The following is a 24,360-nucleotide window of genomic DNA, read 5'->3' on the forward strand; positions in this document are numbered from 1 at the left end:
CCCTTGCAGATGTGTATTCCATCTCTAGCTGGACTAGTACTTGGGGGAAATGTTTATGGTAAGACTAGTAATTGTTTATTCTATTTTTCCAAGTTTGGGCCCAGCTCTTCTGAGTTCGTTATAAAAATGAAGAAGAAGGTTCTTTGTGTTCTGAAGTAATAAATAGGGCCGCGTTCACACTGGAAGCTCTCCAGTGGAGCCTTCCACAATCCTTCTCCAAATCTGGTAGCGGATTCTTAAATACTAACAAGACTCTTGCCTGTTGTACAAAATGTTCTTCCAGATTGTGGCTCAAAATCTGCAGGTCTGTTTAGAAACGAAAGGCGGGTCTGACCAGTAGAGCTTCGTTTCCACCAGTAGATTCTGTCTCAGCCAATCGCATCTGGGTTTTGTTTCTACTGTAACACTTTAAAATACTGTGATAGTTTCAGAGTTGCAGAAAAGTTTCCTAGATAGAGTTTGTGAACACCCCAACACTTGTTCCCCCTTGTCATCTTCTCCCATTGCTGAGTGGTACCTTTGTCCCAGCTGCATATCACTACAGATACTTTAATACCTGTTCAGTCAGGATGACTTGTTTTGGACAATAGAAGTGCCTCTCTGAGGAATGCAACTGTACGTCTGCTGTAGGAGCCACCTGACCTTAGATTGTTCCTAAGCAGAACTCAGCAGGGCTCATAGTGTGGACATGACCCTGAGGGACCATAGAAGGAAGTGTGGTTATCCTGCATGTGGGTAGCTGATATAAGCGCAACTCCCCAACCTTGAAAAATCTGCCTTTTTCCAGGCTTAGCACTTATCTTATGGTGAGTAAGCTTTTGAGTCCGCATGCATGCTGATGCTATAGGGACACAGATATAAGCGGGCCCTTGGCCTGGGATGTCAAGGATTGCTGTGTCCCTGACTTCATCTTCCTCTAGTCTTTAGCCTGGTCTTAGCATCATCATGACCCCCAGATCTGATGTGGTCATACAGGCAGACACTGAGACTTTTACTGCTCCTTGTCCTATCCCTGGCCCCTCCCGGACTTCAGTGGGCCAGTGTGTCTGAAAGTGCCCCTCTTGCTTTTAACTTAACGTGCAGACATTTAAATTACAGGACGAGAACAGGCAGACCAGCTGACCATCCCTTTTAATCATTTCTTCAAAGTTCATTTTTCTCTCACCTGACCTTCACCTCCACCTTGGACACCACCCCACAACTGACATGGCCGTAGACACTATAGTCACCGTCTCTGTCCTGCTTCTCCACAGTACCATGAGCTCCCGACACTCTGCCAGCCCAGTGGTATTCTCCAGTGCCAGAAGTTCACCCAAAGAGGAGCTTCACCCCACCGCATCCTCCCAGCTCGCACCGTCCTTTTCCTCCTCTTCCTCATCCTCCTCTGGACCTAGGACTTTCTACCCTCGCCAGGGCGCCACTAGCAAATATCTGATTGGATGGAAAAAGCCAGAAGGAACCATTAACTCCGTGGGATTTATGGACACACGAAAGTAAGAGATCCTCTCCTGCTACTTAGTGGTGGGTTTTCTCTGTGCACAGAAAGAACTGGGCAGTCTCTTATTGCCAGTGATCCTGGGCTGCGATGTTGGGGTTGGAGGGAATTGCTTATGGAGGGATTTTCTTGTTTTAAATTAACAAAAAAGTATTTTTCATATAATATATTCTGATCACATTTCTCCACTCTCCCTTGGAGATTTTATTTGCTGAGTAACTTTTTTTAAGTTACTTCTCTGCTTCATTGCTTGAGTAAGATGTACTGCAAACATCTCGCTCTGAGGTCTTTAGCCTAGGAAAGGTGTTTGAATCAGCCTTTGGGATAACTGAGTCTCCAATGCTCTGTCAGTAACAGCCTTTCTGTAGACTGCTTCTTCTCTGGGCCAGTAGGACTTGGAGGACAAAGGGCTTCTCCATGGTCTATTCCTGTCGTTTGACTGCCATTGTATAAAGGTGGCTCTGGGGATCACTCTGTTGGAGTCTGCTGCTACTGCTGGCCAAACAGGGCAGTGTCCTATAGAAGAGTGAATTACTCCTCCCACTTTATTCTCAGTTCACATTGACTCTGCTTATCTAACAAGCCCTGACCTCAGTGGACTCTGATGTAAATAGGAGTCAGACCCTTTGTCTCATCTGTCACAGCCCCCTGAGCCAACCCTGCTGACCTCATTTCCACCCCCTCTCCCCAGGCGACATCAGAGTGATGGCAATGAGATAGCCCACACTAGGCTTCGAGCCTCAACCAGGGACCTGCGGGCATCCCCAAAGCCGACCTCCAAGTCCACCATTGAGGAAGATCTAAAGAAACTCATCGACCTTGAGAGCCCAACTCCCGAATCCCAGAAGAATTTCAAGGTAGAAGGCAGGGTGTGGGGTAATGGCAGAGAAAAGCTGGGCATGATGGGGTGTAGGACTGAGGGTGTTGGGGGGACCCTTCACTCTCCGTGTTGAGTGTTCTGTCTCTGTAGTCACAGCTCTTTGGTGGCCTGTTAGCCTGCCCTTCCCTGGCTCTCTCTTCTAGTGGGTCCTATTCTGAGTCCACACTGAAGTGGCATCACCTCCAGGACTCAGTAATGACACACCTGTGGTTCCCTTGTCAGCCAGAACATGTTGCATGTGGTCTCCCATCTGCCTTCTGTCTGTAAGGTCCTTTTCTTACATTTCTCACATGTGTCAGATTTGCCTCGTGGTCTCTGTGCCCCCACTCTGCTGACCACAGGTAATAGCGCTTTCCATGTGTGAATCAAGGGAACTGCCTCCTGGACAAGCTCATGGGTCTCTATACTCAATGCCTCTTTTCTCCCTCAGAATCCTAACTGTGTGCCCCTTCCCTAGAGCCAAGTCTTCCTCTCCAGCCCCACAAATGCTTGCTCAGCATTTGTGTGCGGTTTGTCAGCGGCCAGCCTTCTCCTGGGCCCTTCCAGGAAGATCATGGTGGTGAACTCTGTGGGTTTTGTTCCCTTTAACTTCTGAGGTGAATGATGTTTAGGGTGACTAGAAAGCTTGTTTCAGAATCCTTCCCACACCCCAACCTCTACTGCGATCAGAGAGAGCCCTGCTCGGGAGTGGCCTTGCTTCTGCGTCCCTTGGGCTTTTCTGTATACATGTATGTGTGTGTGTGTGTGTGTGCGCGCGCGCGCGCACCACCCACATAGATAGAGCATGTGCCCTAAGCGGAAAAGTCAGCATGCACAGGAATTACATGTTCCCTGGGGCCTCTGGAGATTGCTGAGAAGGAAATGGCTTATGAACATGATTTATGGCTGTGGATATGGCCGCTTCTGATTTCTGTCACTTCTGTTTCGGGAGCCAGCACTTAGCAGTTCTGAATCATCATCCAGGGAACAAACGGTTCCCTTGGCAACCTTGAGGAAGATGGTGCTTGAAACTTATCCATCAGAACCCAAAGTGACAAATTAAAACTTTGAAGTCCCAGTTTCAGTATAAAAATTATTTTAGATGTACTCTTTGAGGTTAGAAGATACTAAAACTTGCCCCGGAAGGAATCTTTCCTCTAAGTCTTACTTGAACATTTTTGGCAGGGGATGGGGAGGGGTGAGCTTGGAGCTTCTGTTCCTTGGCTCTGCTCATGCAGTGGGAATAATTGAAGGCCAATGTCTGTCTTCCCTTACTCCAGGCCTTGGCGTCTGTGTCTGAAATGAGTTACTTTAGCATTGCTATTTGAATCAGGGTGAACTTTCTCTTGTTGTGACTACTGATAGGATACGATATGCAAAGATAGTGCTTCTGCAGGCTCTGAGCATTGCAGCAGAAGACTGGAGCAGCCATGGCAATGTGCTGTTTCCCCCTCCAGTCCATCTTTCTTGAGCTGCTTTTGTTTCAGATTAGTTCAGCTAAGTAGCCCTACTGTATCTCCTGGTAGCCTGTAAATGATCATGGCTTCTAGGGAGGCTAGTAGTCCCTTGGGAAACCTCCCAGACCAGTCCTGGCTCAGGGCTTCAGGCCAGCAACAAGCTTCAAGAAGAGACCTAGGAGAGCCATTTCTGGGCTAGAGACTTGGCGTCCACTCACATGCATGATGGGCTTCCTATCCTATGAGCTGTCTGTCCCCACTCTTCTGCTGTAGAGCTAGGTTAGCCAGTGCTTTGCTTTGAGAATACTGATGGAGCTGCAGCACACACCTCACTGGCAGAATGGATTGCCTTGTCTGCTTCAGGCAGCGCTCTGTCCTCCTTCTCAGTCGGGTGGCCCAGAGCAGGGGACTCTATGCACTGCTGATGTGTAGGAAAAGGTATTGTGAGTGCTGCTGACTCTGTCACTGGCAACCAGGGCAGTGGGAAATGGTCAGTCTGCGGGACAGCATGAAGTGAAGGAGGTCTGCTCACTGCCGGCAGGACAAGAAACCTCCTCTGCTGGGCTGTGATCAAATTGGAGAATCAGGGGTCTCCAAATGGCTCAATAGTTTTAAAGTTCAGACACCTCCCCATGTATTTTCCAAGTAAAATCATCCATGATAGCTCACTGTGTAGAACTAAACTTCTGTGGTAGGAGAGGAAGGTCTCACCCTAGCAGTAAGCTATGTGAGAAACCCTTTGGGCTCCTTGGGGCACACTCTGAGAACATGTTGCATCTGTGTGTGTGCTCTCTGAAATCCAGGGCTGACAACACCCAGCTGTGAGCATCTTTCTCCAGGGCTGGCAGCCCTGGGTAATTTACACAGCAGGCACTTGGCGGGCTTGTTTACCCTAAAGCCTGAGGACTTGAGGTGAGGCGTGTGCTGACAGCTTTTGACAAGACTAGATGCTGCTGTGTCTCAAGGGACAGGGGGCACCAGGCAGGACCATCCTCAGCTGCCCTGCCTCCCTGCCCTGCCTCCCTGGGTCAGGATTCCATACCAGCTACTACCGTGTGCTGTGCAGGGGACTGCTCATAGTTCCCAAACGCAAATAGGAGTGGGCCCCGTTTCTCCTCCGTACAACCCTCAGGCTCACTGGACACCTTAAAGCCAGCATAGCTAAAGCAGCATGGTGGGCATGTCTTTAATCCCAGCATGTGGGAGGCAGAAACAGATCAGCCTAGGCTGAAGAGAGCTCTGTCTCAACAAAGGAAAAAGTCACCTCCATGGGCTGGCAGATGGTGAAAGGACTTGCCCTGCAAGCCTGAGGGTGGAATTTAGTCCCATCTAACAGTGGAGGAGGAGAACCAAGGCCACCGAATTGCCTTTTGACCTCTACACATTTGTCAGTGGTATATGTGGCCACACACATACATCACACAATAAATAACATTTTAAAAATGATAATTACCTTCAAAATTAATGAAGCTTGTCTACTTTGAGAGATAGTATTGAGAGCCACCAGTATGTGCTCATGTTGCTGCTGGTTAAGGCTTACGTTTCTGTGTATTAGTGCTCTGACTGCACACTTGTCTGGGCAGCACATTGATGCCTAAGCCAGAAGAGGGTGTCAGATACCTTGCAACTGGAGTCACATATGGTTATGAGCTGCCGTGTGGGTGCTGAGAACTGAACTTTGGTCTTTTGCAAGAGTGCCAGTGCTTTTAACTGCTGAGCCTTCCCTCCAGTCTTAAGTGTCTGCATTTTGATGATCGTTTCCCAGTTGCCCAGCAGTTACACTGCCTGTCATCCAGCAAGCTGCTGAGGCTCCCTATCCCTGTTCCTTGGCTGTTCCCAGGAACCCCCTCTTCGTTTTCTAGCCTCCTGGCAGGTGCATTTTGTTGAGCAATGGCAGTGATCCAGGCAGGTGCTTTGCCCACATTTATGGCTGAGGAGTCTAGCCCTGGAATGTTATAAGATCCGGTCAAAGACGTGGCCTTCAAGTAAAGTATATATTTAAGACTAGGGGTACTGGTGCATACTTTTAATCAGACAAGTGATCTCTTGAATTCCAGATTAGCCAGCGTTACATAGTAAAATAGTGCCATCTCAAAAGCAAACAAAAAATCATTTTATCTTGTTATTCATTACCACATAACATTGATAAACCACGGTTAAAACATGATAAATCAATCTCCTCCAGATCGATTGTGAGTACAGCTTCTCTCCCCCTGGGATGTAGGACTGGACGGAGCTCTAAGACTGGCCGAGCTCATGTCACTGCTTCACCCACCCAACCTTGGTCTCATTCTGTGACCTAAGCCCCTGACTCCAGCCTGTCTTGTTTTTCAGTTCCATGCACTGTCCTCCCCGCAGTCCCCGTTCCCCACCACCCCTACCTCCCGGCGGGCCCTGCACAGGACTCTGTCAGATGAGAGCATTTACAGCAGCCAGAGGGAGCATTTCTTCACCTCCAGGGCTTCGCTTCTAGACCAAGCCCTGCCCAACGATGTCCTCTTCAGCAGTACCTACCCATCTCTCCCCAAGTCACTTCCACTGAGGAGGCCATCTTACACGTTGGGAATGAAGTCGTTGCATGGTAAGTGTCCTGCAGTTGCAGCTTGGCAATCTTGTGCAGGGCCCATGGCCCAGTATGACAACTGGCCATTCGTTTTCTTAGGGGGTAGTTGAAAGGAATTTCTACCTCTGCTTCATCTCTCAGTCCCTCCTCCCTCCTGTAATAACAGACCACTGGTCACCTCAGCATTGCTTGTCACGGATCACTGGACCTCACCCAAGACCTGCTGAATTGACTTTGAGAGAATGGTCTGGGGATTGGTGTTCTTGTCAGATGTCCTAGCTGCTGAAATAGCGTTGGGCAAATGAAGCTAAGTGAGATTAGTGGTTTCCTAGAGATGCGTGCTCTGCTGCCCTCAGGCTGCCTGGCTCATTCACTCACTACTCCAGCCAGTCAGCAGGAGATCCTCCAGGACGAGAATTAGGGATCCTGACACCTCTAGAACCTAGCCTTTGGTCATATGTGTTGGCTTACTTTGTGGCCTAACTAGATCCCTGTCTTATAACGGCCATGTTCTGGAACTTTAGACTTAAATGTTTTTCTTTCCTCTGTCTGCCCAAATCCACTCCAGGTCTCACCATGCTGAATCCAATAGACACAGCACCACATCTCATGCCTGACCCTTTGCTGTGCGCACCATTATAACCAGATTTCTCTCTGACTTTTCCCTTCTGTGAAATCTGCTGAAGCAGTGGTGTAAATCAGACCCTTGTTTTTTTCCCCTTTGCTCGAGCTGTGTCTTCTAAAGCTCAAGGAAGGCTGCACTTTCCTGAGCCCTCACTCACATGCATGAGAGTTCTCCCACATCTCCATCCTGCCGTCCTGCCACGGGACATCAGGCTCCTTCACTACTCAAGGGTCAAGCCATCTTCCTCTGTTCCTTCCTCCACCCACCTATGGCTAACGTGTGAAGTACTGCTCCCTGCCACCACACTGGAGCAGCGGGTCTCACCCTTCCTAGAACTGCAGCCCTTCAATACAGTTCCTTATGCTTTGCTGACCCCAGTCATAAAATTCTTTTCATTGCTGCCTCATAACTATAATTTTGCTACTGCCATAATCATGCTTTAAGTATATTTGGTGATAGAAGTTTGCCAGAGGGGTGGCAACCCACACGTTGCGAATCATTGCTGTAGAACAAGCCCCTCTGTGGAGGTCTCATACACTCTCACCTTTCATCCTCCATGCTGGGGCCAGTGCTCCCGAATCCCTTTACTCCTGTGATTCTGCCTTTCTTGAAAGCTTTTCTTCTTTCCCTGCACTTTTCTTCAACCTTCACAAGCAATAAAAAGTACTGTCCCCACCCCTGTGTGTGCAGCATGATCATGTGTCTGAGTGGGTCTAGCACCTAGAGGGTTATCCACTTGGGGTCATTGACCCACTGAAGCAGACCCACAGAGAGCCATGAAGAGGGGAGGCACATGCCCCTGCTGTGCCCCTTCCTATCATCTCCTGCTAGAAGCCAGGCGGCACCCTGGTGATGCCTGTTCCATACTCAGCAACCTTGGTTGCTGTCTACACTGGAATGTATGTGGGAGACAGATGTGGTCATTTTGTTCCCTTCCCTAGATGGAGGCTGGGCATCAGGGATGGAAGGGCAGAAAGGTTCTAAGTGGCACACAGAATTACCTGTTATGCCTCCATCCTTTTGGAGCCATGGATGTCTTGCAGAGTTTGTTGGTGTCCGTGCACTCAGTGCCTTTGCTCGGGTTAAGTTCATTAACAGCACAGCTGCGCTTAGCACAGCTAAATACACCCTGGATTACCAGGCTGGCATCATAGGCACAACTCTCTTCCTTTGCAAGTAATCTCTGGAGCCACGTCACTTTGGAGTGAGTTTTGCTTAGCTCCCTGTTTGCAGGGGTTTAGTGCTACAGCACATTTGAGGGGTGCCCACGTGGAGTTACATACTACGCCATATCCATCCTGGCTGCCACCACTCAAAGACCTCCCTGCTTCCCACTTGTCTGCCTCCACCCTCAGCAGCAGCAGAATGTCCTCTTGTGGCCCAGGTGGCCCTTGGTACTCAAAGCAAGGATTTTTTTTTTTTTTTAATCATTGTCAGCTGTTGGAGGTTTAATGTTTGCAGTGAATAACCTTTGCCATAGAAAAGATGGTTGATGGATTTGATTGCTATGATGTTGCTAATCAGAACATCATGCAGGTGCTAACCTCCAGGGTGGAGAATAATGCCATGGCCCACTGAAAGTCCCTTCCAAGGCTGGCTCCTGTGAGAGACTTAGCACTCTCCCTGTGATCTGGTCTACTATTCATACTCCCTGACTACATCCAGCCATGGAGAGTAGACCATCCATCCCTGGGATATGGAGCACAGGGGTCAGGGATGCATTTGTCCTTCACCTTCCGAAGCACAAAGCCCACAGAAGTTGGGGGCAGATCTTGGCTCATGGCCCAGATAGAAAGAAATCCTGTTGCTCCTCTGATAGTTATTTCTTGGCTATAACCACAGTTCAGTTTGCCATCAGACTAGGCCTCTTCTCCCCTGATGACTCTTGACACTGTGAGGGGAAGCTGACCACTAGAGCTAACCTGCCTTGCCCCCATGTTCCACTGAGAACAGGCCATTCATCCACAGCAGACCTACATATGGCCTCAATAAGTTTCTTATGACTCACATACTTGGAGGAGAGATGGTGGGAAGTATTTTTGAAATGCAAAGAAACTGGAGGAAGCCAGGTCAGCTTCAGGCCACTACTAAAGGCCACTACTGGCCTGCTGGAGTAGACCTTGATTCCATCTGCACATGGCTTACACTTATACTGTGGTAACAGGAAATAAGTAAGTTCTTCGGTGCATCTGCTGTGGTCACACATGTTATCCTGTTTTCTCCTCTGTAGGAGAGTTCTCTGCCTCGGACAGCTCCCTCACCGACATCCAGGAGACCCGAAGGCAGCCTATCCCTGACCCTGGCCTGATGCCCCTGCCTGATGCAGCTTCAGATTTGGACTGGTCCAACCTAGTAGATGCCGCCAAAGCCTATGAGGGTGAGTGAGGTTGCAAACGACCCACATAAGCCATCAGAATCCTGAAGGCCAAGCCACGGGGTACCAGGATTTATGATAAGGTCTGACCAGTTTGCCACCCTGGGCACACTGACAGTAAGTGTGCTTCACGTGTACATCTGGAACCCAGAGCCAAAGCTCATGGCTCTGAGCTGTAGTTGGGTCAGATGCTGGGCTGGGAGCATTTTATTCATTCAGATGTATCCTGATGCTTCTTTTCTACAAACTTCATGAGACTCCTGTGGCTTGTAAGTGTCGCAGTCCCTATGATACTCTGGTCTATAGAAACCAGGGACTAAACAGAAGGCAGTGTGTGTTGACATCGGCTATCTACTGTCTGTTCTTTAGGAAAGAGTGGCTTTGGTACAAGATTATACTTTCTAATTTTTTCGATGCTATGATGTCCTTTATAATGTCATGGCAGCAGAGTTATCGCTCTTACGCAGACGAATCGAAAGTGACTTTCATCTGGTTTCAGTTTAGACCATGGATTTACTAGGCCACAGAATTCAGAAAGAGCAACCGTGGATAGTGATGGCTGTCTTTGTTTGCCTTCCTTCCTTCTTTAGTTCATGGAAACTCCCTGACTCTAACCTATAACTGTGAGCTTTTCCAGCTGGCCTCTTTACTCCCCAAAATAATGACTCTGAGACTGAATTATTTTATGAATACATGCCTAGAGGCTAAAAGCTTTGGGTCGTTCCCATTAGCTCGTAACTCATTTATCCCATTTGTTCTATTCCTAGTCCAGGAATAGAATAGTCCACATGGCTAGTTACCTCCCCCTCAGAGTCATGTGACCGTCTTCCTCAGTTTGGGGTGAATCTTGCCTCCCAGGATCTTCTCTCTGTGCTGGAACTTCCCTATTTCCTGTGAAGTTAGTAGGCCAACAGCATTTTATTGACAGGTGATGCTTCCATACACTGCACAAGAAATTCTCTCTACATTTTCTCTTTTCAGTCCAATAAAACACGATTTCTCTTATAATAATAAACGTTACATAATAATAACAATTATGAGAACTATCAGGTAAGATTTACAATCACAGTGTCCAGTCCATATGCTTTTGGCAACCTTGGAGAAAGTATTCTATCACTCTTGGTTTTGTAGGTTCAAAGTTATACCTAAATCAGTTTCTACCATAATTTGCATGACTAACCTAAAACATCTTCTTAAACACTGTACAACCTAAGCTTAAGCCAGGCGTGGTGGTGCACTCCTTTAATCCCAGCACTTGGGAGGCAGAGGCAGGTGGATTTCTGAGTTGGAGGCCAGCCTGGTCTACAGAGTGAGTTTCAGGACAGCCAGGGCTACACAGAGAAACTCTGTCTCGAAGAAAAACAAAAAACAAACAAACAAAAAACCTAAGCTTAATTCTGAGACTATTACTGTCTGTATGTACATAGCTGAGTATGCAGGAAGTGCAGGCAAGCAACTTACAAAACTATAGACATGACAGGAAAAGTTGCTGCCTCTACAGGCCCCCAGAATCACTCTGTAATGGTGAGCATCCATCGTCAGCCTCTGGCACAGACTGTCTTAACATATTTTCTCAGAAGTAGGAAATATGAAAGACTTGCCTACAGTGTCCTTGAAAAGCGAGGCAGTGGACTTCCTTGTGTCTTGTTTGTTCAGTTTGGACAACATACTATGCTGCTGAAGCAAGGACAGTGTCTTTGCCAGTGGTAGCTTACCACAATTGAAGCAAACTCTCTAAGAGCTTCATTGATGTCAGCATCTTTGCAGTAAAATGAGGACACTGCCAGGAGCAGACCTGTCTCATTGTCAAAAACAACAACAACAAATATTAATAAAATAGCTTTCAATGCCATATCCTATAGATCTTTGACATTTTTGAAAACCATTTATCTAACTATAGTATATCTGAATGGCAATGTTGCTTTTTTTTTCTAGCTATTTACTATCTGTTCAACCTTGAAAACATATTTCTATACTTAACATGACCATGAATTAAATTGTCTATTAACTTGCATTTCTAAATTATCCTAAACAGTTTGTAACAGCAGCTTTTTTTTTTTTTTTTTTTTTTTGGTTTTTTTTTGTTTGTTTGTTTTTCATGACAGGGTTTCTCTGTATAGCCCTGACTGTCCTGGAACTCACTCTGTAGACCAGGCTGGCCTCAAACTCAGAGATCCGCCTGCCTCTGCCTCCCAAGTGCTGGGATTAAAGGCATAGAACTTAACATTGCATTTTTCAGGATTACACAGGTACATTACATTAAAAATAATTGATACATAGTATGTTGTAACCAAATATAACCTTAAGTTTGTATTAATATGCAAAAATCTATACAGTGTAAGATTTTTTGGCTAGTAGTAGCTCTATGGTTTACATTAGATGCAATAATCTACCCTCTATTCCTGCTATTTCCTGTATTCCTAGTCCCCCTTTTTTATTTTTTTCATCCCTTCTCCCTCTAACACTAGATAGCAGAGAAAAGATAAAGGAGAGAAAAAGAAACCCCTGAATCTAACCTTCCTCTTTGTTTCCTCTTAGTCCAAGACCACAACGATTTGTAAGCACCCCCTTAAACGACAATAAACATCCATCATCCATTCAAAGACCAAAACCATCCACTCCACCTCTTAGAAATGGGAAATTCACTCTCTTAAAAATTGCTTCCTGCTGGTTTGGGGAATTAATTTCTTTTTGGGGGCCCCCTAAAATTGGGGGTACTGGTCAGTCTTAAGAAAGCAAGTTGTAGCCCTTGCTGTCCAGTCTTTGCATGCTGAGAAAATTCAGGCTTAATGAAGTCCTGACTGGAACATTTTCTGACTCTGGACAATCTAACTAGCCATTGCAGAATCGTCCCTGATGCAGGTCTTGAGGAGCCAGCATTGAGGCAGAGTCTGAGGTGAGATCACCTGGACTATTTGTCTTATCTTCTTTGGTGTCTGGTCCTTCTGCTCTGCAAACATAGAAACCTTTAAAGGTAGGATGCATTTCTGCATTAGCTAAGGGATGTACAGTGAGCATAATTCAGTTAAAGATGATTCTCTGCTCTCTGAGCTGGTAAGGTCTTTCTGCCTTTTTTATGTTAGTTTAGATTGTATAACCAAACTGTAATATAAATTTCTATCTATGCCATTTGAAAAGATGGCACGGTAAGTCTTGAAGATTTTGTAGCCAACAAGATTTATTGGCTATGCATTGGTGAAGTTTTAGCTGGAGGCATTTTCATGTCTCCAACAGTCTTAGAGCTATGCCCCTGTAGAGGGTTTAGCATATATTTTACTTGGTTTATTTCTTTTCCTGTCTGCAGCCAAGATCTTCAGTGAGTCTCCCCCTGTCAAATCTGATTTTTATTAATTATGCAAGAACCCACAGTTTTTCTTCTGTTGAAGCAAGAGCATATTCTTTTCCCTAACGTAGCATATTTCCTGCCTTCCGTTTTGAGATGAGGACATTCTTACACTGCTCTAATGCACTAGTCTGTTCTATAGTCCCGTGCTTTCCAGCAGCCGTGCTATCCGTTTCATTGGCATTATGTCCCCTTCTGGTCCATGAGCATTTCCCTTAAAGTATGGGTAGATCGCTCCATACTTGTTTGACCTGTTGAATTGGAAGATTATGTGTAACATTTTTTATGTCATAATACCTAAAGACTTGTTGTATTCTTTTTTTTTTAAGATTTATTTATTATCATATCTAAGTACACTGTAGCTGTCTTCAGATGCACCAGAGAGGGCGTCAGATCTCATTACAGATGGTTGTGAGCCACCATGTGGTTGCTGGGATTTGAACTCAGGACCTTCAGAAGAGCAGTCGGTTCTCTTAACCACTGAGCCATCTCTCCAGCCCGACTTGTTGTATTCTAATGGATACACATGTCAAAGCATCATCGGCTTCAATCTATAAAGCATTTCCCAGATAGCCATCACCTCTAATAAATGTACCATCTCAGAATCCGCCTTTCTAGAACTTAAAGCAAAAGTCTTAACTGAAATCCTGACTACGAATCAACTTTATGATGCATTAACATATGTACATACTTTAATTCTCCAACTCTACACATAGTCTGCTGCATGGCACTGCTCTGAGGTAGCATCATTAAAGCAGAATGTGGATTCTCAACTCAGAACACTGCATCTCTGTGCACTGCATCTCTATGGGCTGCCGTTCTCGTTCCTCAGGCCCCTGTGGATGTTCTTACCTGGAACTCCTTTTCTGCTGTCACTGTGGGTTCCAGACTGGATGCTTTTGATGGTTCTTTCTTTATTCTGATGTAAAAAGTCCTTTAACCTCTTCTGTGACCTGGAGCCTAACCTTCATCTTTCAGTCTTCTCCTTATCTAAGTCTGTTTTATTCTGATCTTTCTAAGGAGGATAAGACAACCATAACCATTACTGATTTGCATGCTGATAATCAGAACAAAACTATATAGGGTCCAAGTTTTTTTTTTTTTTTTGATAAATTGTGTCTTTTTTCTTTTAAAGATTTATTTAATATGCAATATTCTGCATGCATGTATGCCTGCACCCCAGAAGAGGGCACCAGATCTAATTATAGATGGTTGTGAGCCACCATGTGGTTGCTGGGAATTGAACTCAGGACCTCTAGAAGAGCTGCCAGTGCTCTTAAGTCTGAGCCATCTCTCCAGCCCAGGTCCAAGTTTTTTTAAACAAATGAGTTAAAAATTTTTTAACATAGGAAATATTAACTTTTTTTTAACAGGAAATATTTTCTTTTAATATGTAACTTTCTCCTTAAGGATTTCTCAGTTTCCTACCACATCTGTCAACTTTTCAGCGTTTCCTGCTGTTTCCACGTGTCTGTAGCCAGTATCCACCATGTCTCTCTGCTGTTCAGCTAGCACTTTGTGATAGCTGTTGGCTCTTGGCTCTGCTTATTCTAAGTCCTACCAAATGGCTAGCTACTGCTCCTTCAGTTTCATGTGACCTCAGAGTTCAGGGCAAATCTTCCTTATGCTGACTCCATCCCAGAATCCTCTCTTCCTATTTCCCTTTAAGTTAATAGGCCAACAGCATTTTATTGATGCTTCCAGATATTGCACAAGAGAGTTTCTCTGTACTAACCTGGCTATCAGTTTGCTGCCTGTCTCCATACAATTTTAAGCCGGGGTATGTCTAAACAGTTGGTATGGACATGGTGCTAAAGCCTGCCAGTGTGGCCAGGCATCTTGGGGAAAGCATCCATTAAGAAGTTTCAAGAGGCTTAGTAATTTGAGCTTTTCAGGACTCTTCTATCTTTATCTCTTGGTCTAGAGTTTGACTCAAGGCCTCTTTCTGGAGACGCCATCATTAGAGCACTGCTTGATAGGCAGGGAAGTGGACTAGAAATGGATCCATAGCAACTGTCTTTTCAAGGGGCTCTTAGACTGTCACCATCCCTTAAACTGAAAGAGCATAGACTCTCCCTGGGACAGGTAGAGACTATAGATTCCAAACATATCTGTGTGTTGGTTGAACTTCACCACCCCTGTAGACCACTGGTTGAGTTTACAGGTGTGTCTTAGGATTTCCATTGCTGTTAAGAGACCCCATGACCAAGGCAACTGTTAGAAAGGAACAACATTTAATTGGGGCTGGCTTATAGGTTCAGGGATTCAGTCCATTATCATCATGGTAGGAAGCATGGCAGCATCCAGCAGGCATGGTGCTGGAGGAGCTACATCTTGATCTGAAGGTAGCCAGGAAGAGACTGCCTTCCAGGCAGCTAGGAGGAGTGTCTCTTCTGCACTGGGTGGAGCCTGAGGTAGGAGGAGCTCTCCAAAGCCCACCCCCGCAGTGACACACTTCCTCCTAACAGTGATGCTCCCTGTGGGCCAACCATTCATATGACCACGGGACAGAGCTCTGGAGTGCGTCCTGTGCTTCACACTTCTCACTTCTCTTCCAGTCCAGAGAGCCTCATTTTTTGCTGCTAGTGATGAAAACCATCGCCCCCTGAGCGCGGCCTCCAACAGTGACCAGCTGGAGGAGCAGGCCCTGGTCCAGATGAAGTCCTACAGCAGGTTGGTCACCCGGTGCTGAGGTCATGAATGTACACCATGTGTCACCTCCAGTAGTGACAGACGTGATGAAGAGGAGATGGAAGGCCATTGATGAGCTGGAAGCTCAACAGCCGTGCCAGACACTTGGCTTTAGATAGAACACCTTACAACTGACTACTGGAAATACAATTAAACTGGTCTTGATGGCTTAAGGATACAATTATGAATACTCTTTATTATTTAATGTCATAAGTCACCTGTGCTTTTCTTACTTTACCTGTGTAGGTAAAGTAAGAAAAAGCCTTGGTCACAAATACTCAGACTGGAGTTATCCTTCCAGTCTGGTTTTCGGGTTTTCTCAGTTGCCACTGTGGCCATGTTGTGACTGTACTCATGTGTGCTCAGCTTCCAGCATTCTGCCTCGGCTTGCCTGTGTCAGAAAACAGGACACAAGGCTGGCTGGGAGTGTTTGTAAGCAAACAGTAATAACCGAAGCTCAGAGAGCCTCTCAGTGATGACCCTGGACTGAGACTTACACTGCGCAGAGGCTGAGGTTCCTGTTTCCCCTGAGTTCCTGTGGTTGAGGTGTGGGCTGAACATGAAGTGTTCCTTAGCGTGCCAGCAGCCAGCTGTGGAGCACACCATGACACCTGTGCGCAGATAGTCAACTGGAAACTCCTGCCCTAAGTCCTGAGGATGGTTAGGAGCCAAGGTATCTAAGCCAAGTGTGGTAGTGCATGCCTGTAGTTCCACACTCTGGAGGCTGAGGCAGCAGGGTCAGGAGTTAAAGGCCAGCCAGGCTACATTTTGAGACCCTGTCTCAATAAAATGGGTGCATTTCACACCTACATTTATATCAGATACCTATGGGAAGTTGTGACTGGCAGGTAATAACAGGGATGGTGAGCCTAGCTACCAGCGGGCTGCTGCTTAGGACTTCTGAACAAGTCTGAACGGCTGTGAGCTTAGCTCCTTGTTAATTGTAACAGAGCTGTCGCAGATCCTCTTGCCATTGGGACAACTAAGTTAAGCTGAGTGGCTGTCCACTCAGAACTTTGGAGAATCCAGAACATGCTGCACTGGCATGTGCTCTGAACTGAGACACGAGAGTCAGACCCTTCCAGGGAGAGAGCTTGATTGTGGATCCTAGGGTGAGGGGAAGATGGGCCCGGCAGACCTTTCTACACTGCTGGTGCACTGGGTTCATTCTAAAGGACCTGTGGGGTTGAGGTAAGCACCCAAGGGTTCCTTTCCTTGGGGGCCAGCACCCTGCAGGGCTTTGTGAGAGGCAAGTCCTTCCATACACACAGCTTCTGTTCTGTTCAGCATGTTTGTCCTTTGACCTAGCCCTGATCTGACCTTAGGTACCACTCTGTGGGTTGCTGCTGACCACTTCCTCTTCATGATCCACTCACTGCTGACTGTGGAGTGTTTTGCCTGAGGCACTTGACAGTCAGTGTCACTCACCAGTGGCCCTGTGTTCAGCAAACTGCATTTTGATTTGAAGTCTATTGCAACACAAAATTAAGAGATCAGTAACACTTTGTTATGAGTCGGGAATTCCACCTTGAACTTTGACTTTTGAAGAATCCTTTTTACTCCATGACTAAGACAACCATGAGTTACATCTCTGGCTCTGCAAAGAGTCCTCTGTGCTTTCCCTACAGAAGACTTGGCTTTCTATTCTGTGAGTCTTAAGGGCACATGGCATAACTAGAACTTCCCCAGGAAACTGTTGGCAGGTCACAGTCGTGAGAGGATGGGAGGAACCTGACAGGTCCTCAGCATTGGGTTCTGGGGATGGCAACACCCAGCTGTGTGATCCTCAAAGACCACCACACATACTTGGTGTTCTGCTAGCAAGGCATGCTTAGCATTTTAACAGAGCTGCTTCCCTGTCCTAAAGGAAGTTGAAACGGTAAGCTTAGACTGACAGGCTTTGAAACATGGAGTCTCCTCAACATTTAAGCATTTAGACTAGCTGAGGTGTGAGCATTGTATGTTGCTGCAATGGCCTGCGTAGACACAAGGCTTTCTGGGAACTCTAAATCTGCTCTGTGCTGGCAGCCCCAGTGCAGATCCTGTATTAGTTATATACACATGCAACGCAACACACACACACACACACACACACACACACACACTGGTAGTTCTCCTATGGAAACCCTAGAAGAGACCTTGAGATCCCGTGCACTGTGTGACTATGTGACTGCTAACATGCCTCCTGTGCTACCAAAGGTCATTTTCACACATTACTGCTAACTCTTTTGTCCTCTTTAACAGAGGAAGCTGCTGATTGGCCATCACTAAAACCCCTATTGCCTCTTGTTAAGATCATTTTCTCTTTTTAAAGTAAACATGCACATTGAGTTGTCATGCTGAATAATTTGACATTGAAAAACATTTTATAAAAAAAAGAAAAGGGGGAGGGGACCCAAACCGGCAGCCACGGAGGCGCCCGCCAGCATGGCCTTCTGTCTCTCCTTCCCAGCAGTAAGGACTCCTCTCCCACTCTGGCTTCTAAGGTGGACCAGTTGGAAGGTATGCTGAAAATGCTTCGAGAAGATTTGAAGAAGGTAAATGCTCTCAGTGAGTGATGACTGCCCTGCTGTGGGAGCAGAGCCCTTAACTGTCAGGGAGACGTGCCTGGGTGCTTACATGCAGTTTCGCTGCGCATGTGTTTAGGGCAGCAATAGATGTTGGTGCCATGGCCACACATGATGTGAAAGACCTTCCTTGTTGTACGTACAGAAAATGTAGTCCCTTTGTGGGAAACCTTAAACTTCAGTCAGGCCTTTCTGGGCTCTGGCCTGGCCTTTGACCCCTCCTGTTCCCATGTAGTTCTTGTTATCTTTGGAGGCCAGGAGAGTTGGAATGTGTGATTCTTGATTGGCTTTGACTTAATCAAGGCAGCTTTCTGGGAGCCCCTGGGCTTGGATCTGATGTGTGTGGGCATTTAGTAGACTGGGGAGAGGGGAGGGACCTCCAAAAGGGAATCAAAACTGCTTCTTCTGAGAGCTGGGCAGGTGGTGGCACCCCTAGATCACGTGTGCTTCTGAGAGCTGGGTGGTTTGCCCAGATATGTGCACACCCCTAGATCACATGTGCTTGGCTTCTCCTTCAGGAAAAAGAAGACAAGGCCCACCTGCAGGCGGAAGTTGAGCACTTGCGGGAGGACAACCTGAGGCTGCAGGAGGAGTCCCAGAATGCCTCGGACAAGCTGAAGAAGTTCACAGAGTGGGTCTTCAACACCATAGACATGAGCTAGGGCCAGCTGAGGGGAAACGAGAAAGGGACAGGCTGCCCTATGTGGGCCCCCTAAAGCACCCATTCACGCCTTGGAAAGTATTTTCAGAGTCCCCAGCGTCCCAGCCTGTTCATGTTGGACAGTGCACAGCACAATTGCAGATCAACAATCATTATCTGCCTTTTTTAGAAAAGAATAACAAAAAATTAAATAAAAATTTAAAAAAGTAAAATAAAAGTTTAACTGCTCAAATGTGAATGTCTTTATTTTTTGCACAATATCTTTCTCTGTTATGTATTTACAAAGAAGCTGGGCCCAGACCCAAGTGCCCCTGGCCCTCAGTCTCTGCTTCCATCAGCTGACCTGGTTCAGGTACCCCAAGCTCCCTGTCCCCTGACAGATGTCTGTGTTCCTAGGAAGGAAGTTTCTTTTTTAACTGTTTGGGGGTGGGGAGGGGCCTTTCCTTGCCTCTGTCCCTAAAATGCCTGTGAGAGGGACTTTAAGGGAAGGCCCCGCCCCTAAGTGGTCTGGGTGGAGCTTCTGCCCTCTGCATCCTGTCTGCTGGAACCAGCAGGGCCACACCACTCACCCTTCAGACCTTGCATCTTGTCCCTTCTTTCTCCAGAAGAACTGACCCCAGTACCTTCCTAAGACTTTGTTTGGCTTAAGTGAACCCTACTAAATCAGAAATCAACCTATTCCACCTTCCTGGCTCCTAACATTAATTGGCATCTGAATTTTCTCAAATGAAAATCTTACCTGTTTGCATTGTAAACACATTTTGGTCAAAAGTCTCTCTCTATATATAGTTTCTGTTTGAGATTTTTAAAGATGTAACAAACTTTTTAAAGCTTGTTCAAAATGACTAATAAATCTTTCTCACCAAAGCAAGACTTCAACCAGTGTTTGTAATTAGGAAAAGCTAACAGCAGCGAATGTTAAACCGTGAGTTTAATCCTTGCCTGTTTGGAGCAATGCCTAAAACAAAATGGGCTTTTGGAACCTGCATGTCGCAGTGTAGAGTTTATGCACAGCATTTTCTGCATCCTTTTGATGCCATCCAAAGGACTCTGCTGCAGAAATTATCCCTGCACTGTTCCTCCTGTCTAGTGATGCAGGCTGTTCTGGGCCCCTAACCCTTGCTGCTGTACAGACATGGGGCTGGCCAGTGTTGACTGGCGTTGTGCTAAAAGTTCCCTGCTGTAAACTAGAAAACCACTTGCCCTGGTTTCTATCCCTGAAGCAATATGTATCCCCCTTCCTCCTCTTCCTCCTCTCTCTCTCCCTCTCTCTCTTCTCTCTCTCTCTCTCTCTCTCTCTCTCTCTCTCTCTCTCTCTCTCTCTCTCTCTCTCACACACACACCTCTTTATGCTGTAGTTTCACAAATGATTGTGATTCCCCCCCCCCCGAGGTTTTTTCTTTCCCCTGTTAACATTTCTACCGTGAGGTAGAAAGTAGGAGGATTTGGGAATGCTTTGTAAAGATGATAGTCAACTCTCTAATGTCCATGAAGGAGGTTGTACATTGCCTGATGTCTTTCTGTAAATGAGAAATATTGCTAACATCCAAGCATTCTGAAGTCTTGCTTATCTTCCTGAGTTTCCTTTTCATTTGGTTTTCCTGTTTCTTTGGGGGACTTGGGGCAAGCTATTTATTAGAGTTTTGCAACAGAGTTCTTGTTTGAAGTCTCAGAAGACTACTTGTAAAATTCAAACAATAAAATTCATTTTAAATGCTCTTTTAAAATGGATTGGTTATTGCTCGGGTTTTTTTCACTTGAGACACCACCCAGGAACTCCCTGGTCCTTGCTTCCTGATCTTCTCATCAAGCTCCGTTCACTGTAGAGAGGATGCTGGAGGGCTGGTCTTTTTCAGAAGGTAACGGGCATCTTCGCTCCTGTTCACAGGTCTGCAGAGAATCCCCTCCCTTGCCCTCTTCGCTCCTGTTCACGGGTCTGCAGAGAATCCCCTCCCTTGCCCTCTTCGCTCCTGTTCACGGGTCTGCAGAGAATCCCCTCCCTTGCCCTCTTCGCTCCTGTTCACGGGTCTGCAGAGAATCCCCTCCCTTGCCCTCTTTGCTCCTGTTCACGGGTCTGCAGAGAATCCCCTCCCTTGCCCTCTTCGCTCCTGTTCACGGGTCTGCAGAGAATCCCCTCCCTTGCCCTTTCCGGTGTGATAGTTCCAGAGCGTTGTGCAGTCAGTTTGCTTCTTCACTATCCATGCGTGTGCTTCCCATCTCAGCATTGCCATTCCCTGAGAACAGCATAGTTTGGGTTTGGTGTTTGGTTTGCTTTGTGTTTGGAAAAGCATTCCAAATTATCAAACAATCCTGTGCTCGGGGAATGTGAATGCCTGTTAATATTAGACTGTACAAAAATATAATTAGAAAAGTTTAGCCCACTGGAGAAAATCAGTGCATCCTAAAGTCAAAAACACAGCACTGGATTAAAACACAGCTGGACTAAAAACGGCACATCGCCGTTCCTCTCCAGTGACGCAGCTAATGTGAGAAATGACACACTTTCTTCTAGTTGATTCAACAATTCCTACAAACTCTAGAATTGTAAATCTAGGATAATAAGAGTGGATACCACAAGACACTCTTGACTGATCTATTCAGGAATAGCTTGGGGTGTTGGGGAGGCTTAGGGATATAGCCCAGCTGGTACAACATCTGCCTCACGTACACCAAGTCCTGTGTTTAGTCCTCAGTACTGCCCAGTGTAGTGATGAGCACACTCAGGAGGTGGAGGCAGAAGGGTCAGAAGTTCAAGGTCAGCCTGGGAGATAAAAGACTGACATAAACGGTACAAACAATAAAATCAGCTTGGCTTTGTGCCTTGGTATTAAAGGTCTTGGCATCAGCAGGGGCCATTGGGCTTTCTTGATGGAGGAACTCTAGATAGGCCAACTTGGCTGGGCTCCAAAACTTGTAGGTGATGAGCTGGTGGGATTTCTCCATAGATGAGGATGAAAACTGTTCAAGAGCAGGTGGTTGGTTGGTGGCACACTCAGCATTTGAGGCTCAGGCAGGAGGGTTGAAGGTTTATGGGCAGTATGCACTCAACAATGAGACCCTACTCAAAAACCAAGTAGTCCAAGAACCTAAGAAGCAGGCCTATCCAATAAGCACTTTGGTTCCTGCTAAATGTAGGAGAGTGTGGTTTTGGAAGAAAGTTCTTCTGTCTTCTCAGGGTGAAGAAACAAGAGTTTTGGGTGCAAGATGGCACATTTTGGTAAGAAACACAACCAGTAAATACTTGGGTACAGTTAGCCAGAAGCTATGTAGTTAGAAATCAATGGTGCCACAGAAATGTTGGGATATTTGCCCATAAACTCATTCCTCTACTACTGACCTATTCGACAGGAATCCTCATTCTTTGATGAGAAAGGCATTCGACTTAGTCGAAGGCCTTAGGTAAGGTGCCCAACTGCTGCTGAGTATAAAATGGAACAGCCACATGTATAAAGCTGGCCGCTGCCAGCACAAATGACCTGGGCCACTCTGCTTGGTGTGCTATGTGCTCTGTTCCTCTGGGTTTGAGGACAGTGGGACCTCACTTGGGGCTTGCCTCCCCATTCCCTGGGCGGTTGGTTAAAGTCATTTGGCAGATCCCCGGGAGCTATGATTTAACAGGTATTACATAGATGCCTGACACTAAAATGTCCAGTGAGTTCCCAGGTGGTTTGGGATGGCGTTAGAAGCATCTGTATTGGAAGACACAGACACTAGGTACAGAGACACTTGACTACGGGTTTTCTGGCCACACAGCACCGTACAGGGAGGGAGAAACCACTTTAAACTGTAGCTAGTGTTTGGGTTATTTTTTTTTAAGTCCCTCTTTCCCCCTTTTCGCTATTCTTTGGAGCTTTTTTTTTTTTTAAAAAGATTTATTTATTGATTATATGTAAGTACACTGTAGCTGTCTTCAGACACTCCAGAAGAGGGAGTCAGATCTCATTACGGATGGTTGTGAGCCACCATGTGGTTGCTGGGATTTGAACTCCGGACCTTCGGAAGAGCAGTCGGGTGCTCTTACCCACTGAGCCATCTCACCAGCCCTATTTGGAGCTTTCTTTACCTAGAATTTTCTACCACTCCACGATTCAAAATCCCCATGCTCCGTGGATAAGGCTGGAATTCCTTTACCGTTTAATTACATGAGGCCAAGAGCACAAGAGTTTTCCAGGGAGTTTTACAGCTGCCCTCAGACCTGGCCTACATCTAGAAACCTTTGCCCAAATATTCCCTCTGTACAATAAGCCCATTTCCTCTGCCTCTGGCCAGAGAGGAGAAAGGGGGAAGACACTGTTTATCCTCTGTATCCTCTACACAAAGTTTAGCTCAGAGATACTAAGCTAAGGCATTGGCTGTCTTTACTGAGATGATTATCATCCCTACAGCGATGGTCCTTTGTGGCCTTCCCTCTGCACTGTTCTTCCTGGACTCCGCCCTTCCGGATCCACATCCTTTCATTTCAGACACTGCCCGTCTTGCCTTTGTGTATGTGAGTCAGCACAGAGCCAAAGGAACCTCTCACCTTCCCCTTCTCCCATTACCCCTTTACCACCCTAGCTTCCAATCCTGTGAACAGGCACCTCTCGCAGTTTCCTTCCATTACTCTCAGTGAACCTGTATCATTGTATCTCTTCCGCACCTCTGCCAGCCCTCACAGCCCTGCCTCTCTAACCATTCACAGCTCATCTTTCCCTTCAGTGTGGTCTTCTCATGACCCGTCTTCAAGCCAGGTGACCCCCAGCAACTCTGAGCATCTGTAGATAAGCGTACCCACACATCCTACTGGTGACTCTGCTTTCAGTGGGTGCATCTTTCCATGCAGCTGAGACCTTGTTAGCATACCGAGGGTCTCTATTTCCCAATTCAACATCCAAGAAGGGAACCCCACGGTGACAAGAGGAATACAATCAGACTTCCTTTACAAACATAAGTGTCTCAGGAGGAATGTGCTGTAAGGACTCTCAGCTCATCACACACATTCAAGGAACCTATGTGTCAAGAATAAATCTGAGCCGGGCATGGTGGCGCACGCCTTTAATCCCAGTACTCGGGAGGCAGAGGCAGGCGTATCTCTGAGTTCGAGGCCAGCCTGGTCTACAAAGTGAGTTCCAGGACAGCCAGGGCTATTCAGAAAAACCCTGTCTTGAAACAAACAAACAAACAAAACAAAACAAAACAAAAAGAATAAATCTGATTCCATGTACCCTGGATCACACTAACAAACCCAAGGAAGTTGTTTCCTGTCCCAAGCCATCACATGAAACACAGGTATACACACGCTGACCTTCCCAGGCCTGAGTTCCTGGGAGTGTAAGCCTCAGAGAAAATATGGTTAAGGAAGTTTCATTGCAACTTAAATAGCAAACTAGATTCTACCAGTAGTTGCCGGGAGGTGGTCCTTCAGTCATTTGCCTCCCTGAAAAGGTAGGATGGATTTGTAACTGACCTGGTAATTTTTCTAAAGCGCTTATGAGTATTCTAAGAAAGAAGATTAACCGCTGCAATCTTAGACCATAAATATGCTTACCCAACTCTTTGTTGGTGCAAAGATAAACCCAGTGTAGGCACATTTCAAAGTAACGAGGCTATGCCTATTTAGCATGGGCTGTAAATGAGACAGCAGGTGCTGCAGGAGCCAGGCTGGGTGGACAGGTAGTGAGGGTGGACTGTTTTTTGGGGGGTGGGGTGGGCATAGGCCCCTTGCTCACTGCAAGTTAATAATTTC

The 24,360-nt window shown here is 46.5% G+C and overlaps 1 protein-coding gene across 11 annotated transcripts in view; it reads left to right on the top strand.

Moving 5' to 3' along the window:
• The window catches only part of Sipa1l1 (signal induced proliferation associated 1 like 1), a 275,601-nt gene extending 255,276 nt beyond the window's left edge, over positions 1–20,325 (top strand). For 10 of the 11 annotated variants that reach the window (XM_029484700.2, XM_029484698.2, XM_021178588.3 and 7 more), the window contains 7 exons: positions 1,254–1,493; positions 2,187–2,352; positions 6,146–6,392; positions 9,230–9,376; positions 15,275–15,389; positions 17,860–17,944; positions 18,493–20,325. In XM_029484700.2, the coding sequence (XP_029340560.1) occupies positions 1,254–1,493; positions 2,187–2,352; positions 6,146–6,392; positions 9,230–9,376; positions 15,275–15,389; positions 17,860–17,944; positions 18,493–18,636 (1,144 nt within the window). In that variant the 3' untranslated portion in view covers positions 18,637–20,325. The remainder of the gene's footprint in view (positions 1–1,253; positions 1,494–2,186; positions 2,353–6,145; positions 6,393–9,229; positions 9,377–15,274; positions 15,390–17,859; positions 17,945–18,492) is intronic. The other variant, XM_029484702.2, reaches the window with a different exon arrangement.
• The last annotated feature ends 4,035 nt before the right edge of the window (positions 20,326–24,360 follow it).

Source organism: Mus caroli, unplaced genomic scaffold, assembly GCF_978045245.1.
Source record: "Mus caroli unplaced genomic scaffold, Mus_caroli_1 scaffold_14, whole genome shotgun sequence".
NCBI lineage: Eukaryota > Metazoa > Chordata > Mammalia > Rodentia > Muridae > Mus > Mus caroli.